Below are 15,658 nucleotides of genomic sequence, written 5' to 3'. Positions count from 1 at the left end.
TTGTAAAATCATACCTTTAGCAACTCTTCAGGGAAAACAAGATTCACATTGGAGCTCTAGAATACTCCTCTGCAAATTATGTTCTTCTCCTTCTGAATAACTTTTTCCAGAAGGGCAGCCTTCATGCCACTCTCGTTTCTCCACTGCATAAATAACCAAATACTGACAAGGATAGGGTCTTATTCCGCTTCTTTCTTGGCTTTGGCAATGTACGCCTCCGACCCCCTCATTGCTTGCAAGTGTTCTGCTTCCGCGGCTCCTTGCGACCCGGCAAACTGCTACTCCTGGTCCTATAGTTTCCTTGCTAGGGTTTGCCATCTATGGCACTTCATGACTCTGCCTGACCCTTGTGTTGGGACATGTCAGGTGAACGGCTCTGGTGTTAGTCTGTTGTCTTTCACGGTGTAAGAAAGTGTTTGTGTCGGAGATGCAGGGAGGGTTAGAGCTTCTAAATATCCTAGAGGTAGGATGGGGAAAAGGGATGTTATAAGGAAGGTGGTACCGCATGTCAAACTTCAGTGTCCCACTTCCACTCCCAGAGGAACCCTCATCCAGGTGATCCTCCTGCCCTGGTTCACCCCCAGGAACTGGATCCGATACCGATGGCCGTGTCCTGGCCACCTGGAAGACAGATCCCAGGGACTAGTAAGTGAGACACCTTCATGTTTCTCACATAATATATTTTCAGTTTACTTATTGTACAACAGATTTTGAGTCATTTAGGTAAAGTAGAAATTCTAACAGTGCTACATACCCATGATCCTATGAAAACAATTAAAAATACTTAATCATGAAGTGCATTTTTACTTTTGTTGCGAGATAATGTTTTTAAATTAATACATTTTAAGATGCTTTTTTTAATAGCTTTTATTACTTTACCAAATAGGCAACAAAGATGTATGTTTATTAAGTGGGCTGTAAGCTTACCAAGAAGCCATGCATACAGTCGCCTATTCAGAGACATATCCCTGCGTAATACAACATGAAGTGCTGCTGACAGGATTCGGACCATATCAGGACGAGTGGCCTAAAGAAAAGAAAAAAACATGTCAGTGAACAACTGAACAAAGAGCAGAAAAGTAAAGAGAATGCTACATATGCCAAACTGTTTTACATGTGTTTGTGGTGGTTACATATCTCCCTTTGCATGTTTCCCGTTACGGTGCAAGGGCTATTGTCTGTATTATTTCTGCCAAGGACTAAAGCTGCTTAGATTGACTAGGTTCATCATTCCTTCAGTACAGATTGGAGTATTATCAAGTGGTCGAAGTGAGCGGGAGCGGACGGGAGCGGTGCTCCTCTACTTTTTTAAATTAAGTTTTACAGCTCCTATACTTTTATTTTAAAAAGAAACCGTTCGGAATGGTTTTGTTTTAAAATAACAGTGTAGGAAGAGGTTGAAACATGCACTTTCAGTGCACTGCACTGAACATTCCCTTAAACATTAGGCAAATGTGGTTGGGGATTTGTATTGTGTGTGGGAGGGGGCAGGGCGATGGGGTTTGTGAGTAGCAGGGCAGGCTAGCAGGAAACATAGTTCCACTACTACTTTTCTTACACTTCGACCACTGAGTACTATGTTTTTGTCAACAGCAAATAATTTAGAACAAATAAAGCCATATAAAAACACGAACACGGACAAAACAAAGCACATATGTGGCATGCATATTTCCCAACTTCTTTCAAAGAGTAGCTAATTTTTTTAATTTATGTTACCTATTTATTTCATGTAGTGGTTGCCTATAGCTCGCTCAAGCAAGATACAACTGCTACTTCAGAGCATGCGAGACAACTGGGATTTGAAAGGGTGGGAGAACAGTAGCAGTGCTGAAAAATAAGACGTAAGGACAATAAAACAGTTCAAAAAGCAAGATGGCAGAGGTCAATCTTCAGGTTGGCTTTGCAGGGGCAGTGAGCTTCTTCATGGCAGCAATAGGAGGTGATCGAGTGTCAGAGACATGAGGTCAGCATGGAATAGAATTGACACCTAAGGTGCGGTTTAGAAAAACCTAAAGTCAGAAGGTGTAAAGGTCTAAAGAAATCCGAGAAGCTCCTGAATCTTGATGCAGAATAGAAGATACATGGGACTTGTGCATATATTAGCTCTGTGGGTCAGGCAGAGGAACTCAAAAGCGAGAGAGGAAAAAAGTGAAATGAAGCCAATGGAGAGGCTTTATTCATAAGCATATGTTATCATGGGTTTTGAAGTTAAAGATTGTTAAGAAAGCTTTGCTCTCCATGGATTGTAACTTGGCAGTAGAAGCTTGGGGTAGAATGATGAAGAGGACTGTGATCAATCTGGTGATGTCATCACTTCTTTCCTGGGGGTAGCCTCTCCTCATGTGACCAGGGGACAGAAGCCACTACCTCATCTTGATCCTGACCCTGGGGTTGGTTGTTTGAGGGGGTGACCCTCAGTGGGATGACAAGAAATCAGGTGAGACACGGTATCCCTGCCAATTAAGAGACCCTAGAGCCCTTATTAAAACCCTAGGGATAATCCTTTCCCTAATGCACTCATGGCATGAACTTCTACCATTCGCCTAAAAAGTACTGGGATGAGGAAGAATAGGATTTGCCTCGATGAAGATCCCCTTTTCCAGTACGTACTGTGACGAGGAAGATCCCCAATGACTCACAAGGGAGTTCTAAGATCAGTACTGTGACTAGGGAGAAGAACGGAGGAATGAGGATTACATGTAAGAACAGCATTTAGCAGTCTAGTCTTTTCCAAAATCCTATCGACAAAGCCAATATTAAAGCAATTAAAGACTCAGGAAGTGTGAGTGAGGCCCTCTCTGGAGGACCTGGCTGCGGGATTCATTGTTTTGGAAGGGGGATTGAACTGCTATCCAGGAGAAGTCAAGGGGAACCCATTCCACTCCAACAGCTGGTGGAGAACTGGGGACATCTGGGGAACCGCTTGGGCCCCCAAAAAGGGGGTGAACGCCTGGGCACCAGCAGTGTGCCAGAGAGAAGCTGGAGGCTCCCTCCCATGGGAAATACAGCTGAAAGCGGGAAGTTTGAATCCGCTACCGCTACAGCTGAGAGACGCTGGCTGGAGAACTCGAGTCTGCTCGGTATTGACTGAGGTACTGCAGCGCTGTTGCGAGGTCCGTGGAGCTGACCGGCTCACCGAAGAGGCAGAGGAGAGCTGAAAAAAGGGTACTGTACGCTGCGAGGACTCCCGAAGCAGGAAAAGGCTCCAAGGCCTTTGCACATACCGTGAAGCAGCCTCCACACCGCCCGAGTCTGGAGAGGCAACGAGGGGGAGCCAAGAGAGACAGAAGCTACAGCGCAGAGGCAGCAGAACGGAGCGGAATGTAGAAGAGCTACCACAGGCATACCACAGTAGAATATGCATGCACCATGAAGAGCCAGTGAGTCCACTCAATGGAAACGGGGACACCAGGGCATATTGGCAACCCTGCCTAGAGCAAATAATGGTGAATGCAATATATGAGAAAGAACGAGCAAATGAAGGGCACTCAAAGAGACTAAACAAAATAGATACAAGAGACTGTCAAGTTTGAAAATGTATGCCGTATGACAAAACCACTGGAGGGAGAATATACCAGACCGATTCAAGTCACGAGAGAAAAACCCTGGCAAGAGAATATCCCAGGCATATTTATGTTACAAGAGGAAAGCCTTGGCAAGAGCATATAAAATTAAGTTGCAAGTGTGTTCATATAAGAAAGCCCTGGCAGGAGAGTATACCAGGCAGTTGCAAGTGTGGTTATAGGAGAAATCCCTGGTAGAGAAGCACACCAGGCAAATACAAGCTGAACAGTCTGTATGAAATACATCACTCAATAGAGGTCCTGAGAAGGATATACCATGACTAGCAAAAGGCAGTGTTAAAACATATAGAAGAGGAGTGAAAAACTGGCAAGGGAGTACACCAGGTATCCTACCAAGGTATATACTTGCATCCAAGTAGTTCTGTTTACCAGTTGTGTTGTTGATCAAGAGAAATGTAAGGAACTCATATTCTTGGAAGTATAAGAGTGAAGAGAAATCCAGGGGAAGGGAACTCTATCCTTCTGGAACGTTGGTGTTGGAGTTGAACATTTCCTGTTTGAACATTTGTACACTACTCAAGGCCAAAGACATTTTCCCTTTCACCTTAGAGCTGATTTTTAGAATGTGAGGGCCAGAATAGTACGTTGGACACAGGACGTTTTGCTTTGGACATTCTGACATCAGACAGACCCTTTGCATTGTTTGAGGTAGGGAAACACCTCTTAGTGTAGGCAGAGAGAGGCATTTCGCAACCCCCTTTTCTTTTGTCAATAAAGGTTTATAGCCAAAACCATGAACCCCATGTGTGCCCGTCTCATTCCTAGCTCCTCACAGGACATTCACACCTACAAGACTGGTGACTGGCTCCAAGAATTAGTCAAATGGTCATTGCTGCTTGCTGGCTGTGCAGGATTTTCGAATTTCAATTTGAGATTGCCAATTTTGGTGGTGAAGAAATAAAAGATTGTTGCAGAGGTCCTGTAAGGAAGTTGATATGGTTGGAGATGCATTTATGCATTATTGGTGACTTGTAAACTATGAATAGCTTGTTTGCATTGTTGATGCCTTTTCAAAGATTTGCTGGGTGAGACAAACCACTTGTCCAATTCATGATGTGCTTTGATAGTGCTGAGGTGGCCGTCTTAAGTAAAATGTATACATTGTGTGGCTGGTCAGAAGAAGGAGACAGACTCAGTACTTCCATTTATGACTTGTGTTTAATTAAATAAAAGTAGAAATGCCTGTCTTTCCCTAAACAATGGGTTTCCCTGCCTAACAAAACTAACTAGGGTGCTAGACAGTCGTCTCCTGAGTCAAAAAGAAGTCTTTTTACTGTCCAAACACTAAGTTAGTTGGAGTGTTTGGACATAACATATTCCAGCGGCTTTGTAATGACTTTTCATGTGTGTGATGGATATGACAAAGTTAATGCCTCCTTCTTCAGTTGTGAACTGCAGTTTTCAAAGGGCTAAACAAGGTGGCTAACAATTCCATATAAAGAAGAAATTAATTAAATTTAAAAAACCTGGACATGAAATTGACTTCAGGAGCATTGTAAATGTTAATGTGGTTCTACGACTGCAAATAGTCCAAATGTTTCTATGTGAGCCATACCAAAAACATCAGAGGTTAAATAATTTGATATCACCACTGGAGCATCAATACACAGGTGAAGGGCACCTACAAGGACATTTGAAAAAGATTTTATGAAATTGCAGTGTGGCAAGTCGTGCATAGATTGAAAGCAGTCAGTGAGGATTGTCAACAAACTTTGGCGTGGGGAAAGCACTCCCCGATCTGTTGTACCTTAAATAGGCAAAACATGTAATTAACTAAGTGGGTATTAAGGAAGAATACTTGTTGGCAGAGACCCCCAGAACATGCAGGAGGTTGGGAGCGCCTAAAGGGACAAGCTTGCTTCCTGCATGTATTAGGCTTAGATTAATCAATTATCCTGGTGGGTGTAGGCATGAGGGCCTGGCATTCTGAGAAAAGACTCATTTAGCCACTGAACTCAAATGTCTATCGTTATTTGCTGAGACCAAAAGGCAGGACTTTAACTGGTATGCTGTGCAGAAACCAATAATTGGGAGGCCAAATAAGAATATGGAGTTAGGCAACTTTGAGATGAACAGCGCAGAAGTCAGACCCCCTCCTGTAGCAAAGCCAGGTCTGTGCTGGAGAATTATTTTCGTCTTTTTCCTCTGGAAACAACAGATTGAAGTGGGATTTATAATTCTGGATAAGAATCCCATTGATATCTCCGGAAGCAAGACCCCATAAATAGCCTTTAGACATTTGTGAACTTGTTAAGAGTGTTAGAGGGAGTCTGAAATCCTCAGCTGGTTGGGGGTGGGGGGAATTGTGAGGAATGGGGAGGTAAGGGAGTCCGTCATCACTCACTACCGCTGGAAGGAAAGAACCACGGGTCCCCAGTGATAGATAACCCAACCCATGAGATGTTACAAGCTCTACCACTCCGCAGGAGTCTCAAGAGTCGAAGTGAGTGCATGTAAATCCTTTGGCTTGAGATCCCAGGATGAATCATGGGCAAATAAAGACTTCAATGTCTTTTGAGGATTGAGGTTTACAGGCCTGGTCACTGAAGCCATGTCCATATGGCTAGATCTCTGTTGCAATCCTTGTAAGACAGCAAAAGACATTTTCCTTGCAGGTTTTATGCTAGAAAACGTAGGCAGAGTCTTGGAGGCCTTCTTGGAGATATGTGTCGATATGGGCGAGTGCATGCGTGGGGTAGACAAGAGTGCATGCGTGGGGCATACAAGAGTGCATACGTGGGGCATACAAGAGTGCATGCGTGAAGCGGACAAGTGTGCATGCGTGGGGCGGACAAGAGTGCATCCGTGGGGCAGACTGGAATGCGTGGGTCGAACCGGAACGCGCGGGGCGGACTAGAGCACGCAGGGCAGGTCAGAATGCATGAGTGCGTGCAGCAGACCAGAGTGTATAGACCAGATGTGGGTGCATGGAGCAGATAGGAGTGCATAGAATTGCATGACGTATATAGTATAGTCTGGAATGCAGAGAACGCTTGAAAGAGCATATAACCCATCATATCACACCACCACGCTTACTCTCTCCTTTACATCACCACTCAACTAGAACGCAGAGATACGATGACACCATTCGGTATAACTGTTCTCATACCAACATCCGCCGCTTCCTCCACATCACTCTAAGTAAACACTGCTGGTTTCACACCCCCCAGCCAGGCGTTCTCCTCAGGCCTAACGCAGCCACATCCGTTCTGGATAAATCCTGCCAGAACTAACACATTCTCCTGATCTCTTAACCACCACACCTATCGCTAAGAAGCAGCTATCACACAAAGACCGCACAAGCTGCACACATATCCGGTGCTCACACGCACCTTTCGACTCTCTCTACTTATCTGAAATTCGGTTCCCAAGGGCGTTCAACCTACCAGCGCCTTCAGACCATACCAATGGTATATAAGGCGCTATATAAGTGCAAAATAACATAACAAATTCCCCCTATTAAACATCAACTAATATAGCAAGGAACCTTGGCTGCTGTAAACTGTGACGAATCTCTGTAATTCATCCCTTCTCCCCAAGGTGTAACCCTCCCAAATCCCCCCGTGAGCCTAGGAAGGTGAGCCCACTCCGCAACACCCTCCCTATGGGTCGAGGCAAGCGAGACCTCACTGAGAGAGACTCCCCTGTTTGGGGACAAGGACTCCCTAAGAAAACTTTCAACAGTACCTCTTCAAATACAATGCAGTAAAGGAATGTATGATAAATATACCACTATATGTCATTGTCATCCAGAAACTCGATTACTCCTTTGAAAGAAAAATCACCTTTTACTGAGATGAGGAGGAAGATCTGTGGAGGCGTAAAAGAGATAGAACATACAGATTGAAAGGAATATGAGATTACGCCGGGGAGGTCACAAAGCTATGTAATAAATGGAAGAGGAGGAGACTGCAGAAGCAGAAAAGAAGCCAACTAGTTACAAATCTACTCGCTAGCTTTCACAGAGACAAGGCTGGACTTGCAGCATCCTGTAACCGAGAGGAAGCAAACTGCAGAATCAGACGCACAGCGTTGGGAAACCAGAGAGAGTAGAGAAGCCAACTCAGACGCAAGGTGTCCGTATCATGAGAGTCGACTGGTGGCATGACCACAACAGAGCCATGGTGGACCAGAGGTCCATTGAACAATGCTGATACCATGTCGCTTAAATTAACACAGAACCTACCGGCAGACAAGATACAAGAGAACCCACTTGTGCAGCAACACAAAGGTAAAGCAGTGGAAGAATCACAAGAGGCTTAACCGGAGAGAAGGTTCTAACCGAAATGTAAAGGCAGTGACATTATGCCTGAACACGGCAGTTAACATGGAAAAAGGGAGACCCGGGAGGGGGACAGAAAATCATTACTGGAACGCTCATACTCGTCCCAGTCAAAATAAGGTTCAAATTACATACCTGTAACTCTTGTTCTTCAGCATGAGTCTTGCATGGATTCACATGCTCATGAATATTCCCTGTCATCAGGCTGGGAATCCTCAGTAAAAACAAAAGCAGTTTAGCTTTAAACTGCTCGTCTCGTATATAGCCTATCAGTGTCCTTTGGGTCTTACTGCCCCCGGCTAATGACACTCGTCCTCCTAAGCTCCACCCCTGGAAGCCATCTTCAGATTTGACTACATGTTTTTAGTGTTGGCAATGCTTGTGCTTCGCTCATCGAAATTCGTAGATTTTTTGCTGTTTTCTCTAAGAAATCTTCCATCTCTTCTTCATTAACTGTCACGCGGCGACGACCGACAGCGGGGACCTGTTGTCGGCGGAGATCTTCACTCCACCGTCGGATCTTCAACTCGTGGCACCACAGAATTGTGTGAGACACTAGCTTTGCCAATACTTTAGAGCCTATATAGGGAACCAAATTGAAGGGTCCCTACATCAAGAGTGACTATCAGCTCCTGAAAAATGTTCCCATTTTGTGGATTTATGAACACAACATGGCGAGACGGCCTTCTCTAACAGCAAAGGCCCATGTATAACCTTGTGGTTATACATTAAGCTATCAAACTCTGTGCGTGCTGATATTTAACACAGACCAGGCTAACTCATTTGGTTTTTTTTACAAACCAGCCAGTCCTAATCTTGTTAGAACTAGAGTCAAAATAGCACTTTTTTGTCTGCACTTTATTTGTATTACCTATGAGCAAATGAATGTCTGAGTCTCTGCGATCTTGTATTTGTTTGCGTGTGCCATACAATTTTAGCCAGTAAGTGGCATCTCTATATTTATTTATTAAAGATTTTCTGTGTCATAATTTTTGCATTTTTCATTTTTTTGGTTTTGTTTTATGAACACCCACGTCCTTGTGTTTTGTACTACTGCGGATACATAGCTTTCTCTGTTTTGTTTTAATAGGAAAGATAAGAGGCCATCCTACCAATTTCTCAAACCACCCAAAACCAATGTTTACATATGGGGACGGTAAAAGAAATTGTACAGAAAAATCTGGGACACGCCCAAGAACATCAAAGGGCGAATTATGACAAAAAGGCCACACCCCGTTCATTCTCTGTAAGATAATCAGTGTTAGTCCTACTACCAACCTGAGAGAATAAGATGGTGTCAAAAAGGTGCGCCCCATATAAAAAACTGAGAGGAGACGTCCCCCTAGACTACCTTGTATCACAACCAGACAGGAGACAAAAGACACAACCCCATCACACTAATCTACTCAAAGAGTGGAGAGAAGATCTGAGTGAAGACTCCAAAGTAACAATGGCCACTCTTCTTACCGACTCCGGGGAAGAAAACACCCTAGTTTCTCCATAACTGTCACCATCTCAACAGGCAGACAGACATCAGGGATTTATTAGCTCAATTCCCTGAGGGACTTGTGGATCAACCTGGTATGGTTACACATTTTTTCCATTGTATCAGAACACCTCAAGGGAAAATAATTAATTTAAAACCATACAGAATCCCAGAAACTAGGAAGAAGATAAGAGGAAAGGAGGATGAAAAGATGCTAAGAGCCGATATTGTATAATCATCAGAGACACCCTGGTCCTCTCCTGTCGTGTTAGTGGCAAAACTCGATCAATCGTGGAGATTTTGTACTGATTTTAGAAAACTCAATTCAATCTCTTTGTTTGATAACTATCCAATGCCCCGAATAGACTATCTAATTGATAAACTGGGTTCAGCAAAATATATATCCACGATTGATCTTACTAAAGGCTACTGACAGGTCTCCCTTAATCCTGCAGACCGAGAAAACAGCATTTTTGACACCTCAAGTCCTATTTCAATATAAGGTCCTACCACTCAGCCTTCACGGTGCATGTGCCTCATTCCAGCGCCTCATGGACAGAGTCCGAAAACCGTTCACACACTTTTGTGGGGCATATTTAGATGACATTGTGATACAGAGCCCAACCATGTATATCATCTATTTGAAGTTACCAGGTGTGAAGACTGCAGGGGAGTATCTGTACTTCTGCCCTCTATATGGTTGGGACAGAGGCACAGAGCAGCGCAGCTGAGGCTCTCAATAGGTAACGTTAGATGAGCAAACAGGCTTAAGCTCTCAGGAGGTGATGCAGGCTGGTTCCTAAGTACAGTGATTCACCAAGCCAACACAAAGAAATGTCCAAACACTATGGTATGTGATAACACAGTTCTTTACTACCATCAAGATTTACATAAATACGGTTCAGGTGAATATATAAATAATAACACATTGTACTCAGGCAGTTCTATTCAAATCATGGCAATAAGTTATAAACTTTATGTGGTATACTGACAGTCTTTAAAAAGCATGTAAATTATGAAGCAAGGGGTTACTACATAGGTTAAGGAAGGAACACGTTACTTACCTGTAACTGTTGTTCTCCAGCATGGGTCTGGCATGGATTCACATGCTCATGAATATTCCCCGTCGTCAGGCTGGGAATCCTCGGTAAAGAAAAATCAGTTTCGTTTCTGATCTGTCTTTCGTAGTAGTAACCAATCACTGATCTCTGCGTCATACTGACCACAGCCAATGACTGCCATCTCCCTAAGCCCCGCCTCTGGCAGCCATCTTCAGATTTGGTAGCACGTGAAGTGGCAGTATGACCAAGTGAAGAGCCGCAGAGGGGTAGGCGGGAGGATTCACATGTAAATCCATGCCAGACCCATGCTGGAGAACAACAGTTACAGGTAAGTAACTTGTTCCTTCTCCAGCATGGGGTCTGGCATGGATTCACATGCTCATGAATAAAAGAATACATAGCAGTACACACATGCACAACCACGGGAGGTGGCAAAGGCTCAACATTAAGCATTACATCCAAAACTCAACATTAAGCAATTCTTACCTCCTCACCAGGCTCACCTTAGGCGAACAGGTTGAGCAGCACTGCTTGGCCGACCCTGGACTCCTCCCTGGAATCCCGGTCGACGCAGTAGAATTTCGTGAAAGTGTGCGTCGACCTCCACGTAGCAGCCCTGCAGATGTCCAGCAAGGGCACACCAGGTAGGAACGCTGCGGTAGCTGCGATCACTCTGGTGGAATGGGCTCTCGGACGGCCAGGCAGCGGTCGGTTTGCCAACCGATGACAGTACATGATACAGCCGGAAATGGAAGCCTTCGAGAGAGCCTTCCCCTGATTGACAGGTCCAAAGTTCACAAAAAGTTGTGACGTCTTCCGAAAACTATTCGTGCGGTCCACGTAGAACTTCAGCGCTCTAGCCACATCCAGCGAGTGCAAAGTCCTTTCAGCCGGGGACAAAGGCGACGGGAAGAAAACAGGCAAACCAAGGGTTTGTTGAGGTGGAAGTCCGACGGCACCTTGGGCATGAAGGAGGGGTGTGTCCTGAGCACTACCCTCATGTTGTGAAAGGTCAAGTACGGGGGCTTGCAGGAAAGGGCCTGGATCTCTCCCACCCGTCGTGCGGAGGTGATGGCCACAAGAAACGCTGTTTTCCATGACAAGAACTTCAACGGAGCTGAGTGCCGAGGCTCGAACAGAGGTCCCATGAGCTTGGTCAGCACCACGTTGAGCTCCCACGCCGGGGCCGGAGCCTTCACCGGCTGGAACGATCTGAACAGTCCCTTCATGAATTCTTTCACCAGACGATGAGACCACAAAGACATCCGTCCCGTGGTTCTGGTGTATCGGGAGATCGCAGCAAGATGAATCTTGATGGAAGCGTGCGCCAGTCCAGCCTTGGCCAGCGTCAGCAGGTACGGCAGTACTTGAGGAGCCGTAATCCGTAGAGGGTTAATCTTCTGTGCGTGGCACCAGACAGAGAACCTCTTCCATTTGTGTCCGTAGCATTTAAGAGTTGAGGACGCCCTGGCCTTTGCAAGAACCTCTCTGCAGTCGCCCGGTATGTCGTAACCTCCAAACTCTAACGCTGCAGGAGCCAGGCCTGCAAGTTCAGCGACTTCGGGTCGTGATGGAGGATGGCGCCTCCTTCCCTGGAGAGAAGATCTGCATCCACTGGCAGCTTGATTGACGGGGACGCTGGCAAGTCCAGAAGGTCCGGGAACCATATCTGCCTCGGCCACGCAGGTGCGACGAGGATCATCCTGCACCGTGACCTCTTGAGCTGGTTGATGAGCCGGATCAGTAGCGGCAATGGAGGGAACGCATATAGGAACAGGCCCTTCCAGGGGAACGAGAAAGCATCGCCCATGCTCCTCGGCTGGGGAAACCTGCTGGCGAACCTCCGGCACTTGGAGTTTGTCGCCGTCGCAAACAGATCGATCTGGGGTGTGCCCCACCGTCGGAAGAGGCGGTCCACTAGATCCTGTCGTAGTTCCCACTCGTGGCACGAGCGCAGCTCTCTGCTGAGCGAGTCGGTGATGGTGTTTTTTATTCCTGCCAGATGAAACGGCACCAGAAACATCCCTTGGGCGATGGCCCAATGCCACATATCCTGCGCCTCCTTGGACAGGGCTGGGGATCTGGTACCGCCCTACTTCCTGATGTAGAACATGGTGGTGGTGTTGTCGGTGAAGATCCTCACCACCTTGCCCTTGAGGGACGGAAGAAAGGACCTGAGGGCCCAAAACACTGCACGGAGCTCCAGGACGTTGATATGGAGGGACTTCTCTGTCGGCAGCCAAAGGTCCCTCGCGTGCAGATTTTCGGTGTGCGCTCCCCACCCTTCCAGGGAGGCATCCGTGGTCACTGTCTTCTGGTGGCCCGGGGTCTGGAAGTCCATGCCCGCCGTCAGATGCGCGCGGGTGCCCCACCACCGATCGCTCGTCGAAAGCTCTCATCGAGTGTGATCCTGACCTCGAAGCTGCCCGTCGTCTGGATTCAGCAAGCGTTCAAGAACTCTTGTAACGGGCGCATCCGAAGCCTGCACAGGCGGATGAGATAAATGCAAGAAGACATCATACCGAGGAGGGATTTGATGGACCTCACCCTGGCCGCGTCCGCAACCAGCATCCGCTGCACCTTGCCCAAGATGGCCCTCGTCCTTTCCTCCGACGGAGAGGCCAGAAGCGCCACTGTGTCGAGCTTCGCTCCCAGAAACAGTGCGTCTTGCGCGGGCACCAGGTGGGACTTGGCGTAGTTTATGGAGAATCCCAGGTCCGTGAGTAGTTGGATGGTCCTCGCTGTGTGCTCCGCGGCGAGCTCCTTTGTCTTTGCTCGGATGAGCCAGTCATCCAGGTAGGGGTAGACGTGGATTCCCTCCAGGCGCAGCCGCGCCGCCACCAGTGCGAGGCACTTGGTGAACACCCTGGGTGCCAACCTCAATCCGAAGGGAAGGGCCCTGAACTGGTAGTGACGCCCTTGGATCACGAATCTGAGAAACTTTCGGTGTCCCTTTAGGATGGGGATATGGAAGTAGGCATCCTCCAAATCCAACGATGACAGGAAATCGCCCTCCTCCAGCTGACCCAGGACGTGCTGGAGGATGACCATCCGGAACTTCTGTGCCTTGATGAATTTGTTCAGTCGTCGTAGGTCCAGGATGGGACGCCATCCTCCTGTCTTCTTCTTCACGAGGAAGTATCTTGAGTAAACTCCGGAGCCCCGAAGCCTCTTTGGGACGAGCTCGATGGCCCCTCAATGGCGCCTTTCTTGAGCATCGCCTTTACCTCCAAGAGAAGTTGAGGGAGGGGATGTTCCTTCCTGGCCACGGGGGGGACGCGCGGGCACTTCTTTAGAAACTCGAGCGCGTGACCCTGGGCCAGGGCGTCCAGCACCCAACGGTCGGTGGAGATGGACTCCCACACGCTGACGTAGTTCGCCAGCCGGCCTCCCACCGGGATGCTTCGGTGGGGGCCCGACCCCACGGCCGGTTCAGTCCTGCTTCGACGAGGCTTTGCCGCCTTGTCCTCCCTGGCGACGACGGCGGGGTCCGCCCGACTTGCCTCGTCCCCTGTAGGCTTCCTGTGACGACGAACGGGCCGCTTGACGGTCGGTGGAATATCCACCGCCGGAACCGTTGGAGGCACCCTGCTTGCCTCCGGCGCTCCGAAAGGGCGGCCGTCGTTGCTGGAGAACACCAAGAGCCCGGCCGTCTCCGTGTCCGTCTTGTAGGGAATCGTCCACTGTTTTCCCAAACAGGTTGCTCCCGTCGAATGGCATGTCCAAAACTCTGGTCTGCACGTCCTGCTGGAAGTCCGTTGCCTTGAGCCATCCACGCCGTCTAAGGCACACGCCGTTGCCCAACTGGTGAAAACTAGTGTCAGCGATGTCCGTCGCTATCGTAATGGCGTGGTCCGACGCCACTTCTCCTTCCTGCAAGATCTCTAGGGCCTCTGCCCTCTTGTCATCCGGTAGGAAGTCCAGCAGGGGGGCGATCTTGTACCACAACTCCCTGTCGTAGCGGGCTACGATGGCTAAGGCGTTGGCAGCCTTAATCGTCGTTGCTGCCGATGAGATGACTCTGCGTCCCATCGTGTGCAATTTCTTTCCCTCGCCGTCCGGTGGGGAGGTTGACGTAGAGGCCGAAGCCCCCCCCCCCCCGCTTTCTTCCTGGCCGCCGCGGAGACGACCGAGTCCGGAGTCGGCTGTGCCCGAAAGCACAAGGGGGCCGCGTCCGGGACCCGGTACTTCTTCTCGTACCGATCCCTTCTCGCAGGCGTTGTGGATGGGTTCTTGAGGAGGGCAAGACCCTCATCCCAGATATCGTCCAGTAGAGGTACAGCGAGGACCGTCTTCCTCTTGGTCTCGCGCCGTTGATAAAGGAAACCTTCCTTCTTCTCTTCCGGGCAGAGCTGGAAAAGCTTGGATGCCCTGGCGATCATGGCATGAAACGATCCAATCTCGTCGGGCGGGGAAGCCCGGGGAGGAGGTGACGACGGATGATCCTCGTCGTAAACCTCATCGTCTGTACCCGTCGCGGCCGTGTCCGTCCCCGTATCATCCCCACGGGTCGTGGACGGGGAGGAGGGTTGAGCAGGGCGCGATGGTTGAAAAGGAGGTGGAGGATGAATTCTTCTCTTAGGAGGAGGGCTCCCAGAAGGGCCTGGCTCACCCTATATTCCGGCTATCAAGAGGGCTGATGGCACCCTGGCCCCCTCATCACAAGATTTCAATGCAGAATTCCGCTCTTTCTATGAAACACTTTACTCCAATGCCGACAAGGTTCCTGCGGCTGATGTTGAGACATACCTGGATAGTCTTCTGCTCTCCGTTCTCTCCTCCGAGACCAGGGATACCCTAGACAAACCAAAAACACCTGAGAAAATATCCAAGGCTATTGACACCCTGGCTTCTGGAAAGGCCCCTGGATCCGACGGCTTTCCTGTTGAATTTTACAAGCGTTATTGTCATGATGCCTGCCCCCGAGAAGCCAGACCAGGCCCAGCAACCCCGGAAGCAGGCATCATGCCATTTGGAGCATGCCCAAAAACCCCAGTTAGGGGCTGTTTGGGTGCAGTCCTGGCGCCTATGGCGCCAGGCTCATAAGGATAAAGTCAGTCTCATTACAGAAAACCTACCTAATGCAGATCATGCTGCACGAAGCCACAAGCCAAATGGGGCTTAGGAGGGACTATTTTACCTGAGGGACTACTTTCTACTCGGGTGGGGGCTGTGGAAGAATACTTACCTGGGACTTCTTCCAAGGCTATTTAAACCATGCCCGGACAGCCGCACGTGCTTCGCG

The 15,658-nt window shown here is 48.3% G+C and overlaps 1 protein-coding gene across 5 annotated transcripts in view; it reads right to left on the bottom strand.

The window, feature by feature from the left end:
- Positions 1–15,658, bottom strand: part of DOP1A (DOP1 leucine zipper like protein A) — a 2,904,166-nt gene that overhangs the window by 2,541,799 nt on the left and 346,709 nt on the right. For all 5 annotated transcript variants that reach the window (XM_069606322.1, XM_069606321.1, XM_069606320.1 and 2 more), the window contains exon 8: positions 928–1,027. In XM_069606322.1, the coding sequence (XP_069462423.1) occupies positions 928–1,027 (100 nt within the window). The remainder of the gene's footprint in view (positions 1–927; positions 1,028–15,658) is intronic.

This window comes from Ambystoma mexicanum, chromosome 4p (genome assembly GCF_040938575.1).
Source record: "Ambystoma mexicanum isolate Mex_15411 chromosome 4p, UKY_AmexF1_1, whole genome shotgun sequence".
Taxonomy (NCBI): Eukaryota; Metazoa; Chordata; class Amphibia; order Caudata; family Ambystomatidae; genus Ambystoma; species Ambystoma mexicanum.
This window is presented reverse-complemented; position numbering and strand designations above follow the sequence as displayed.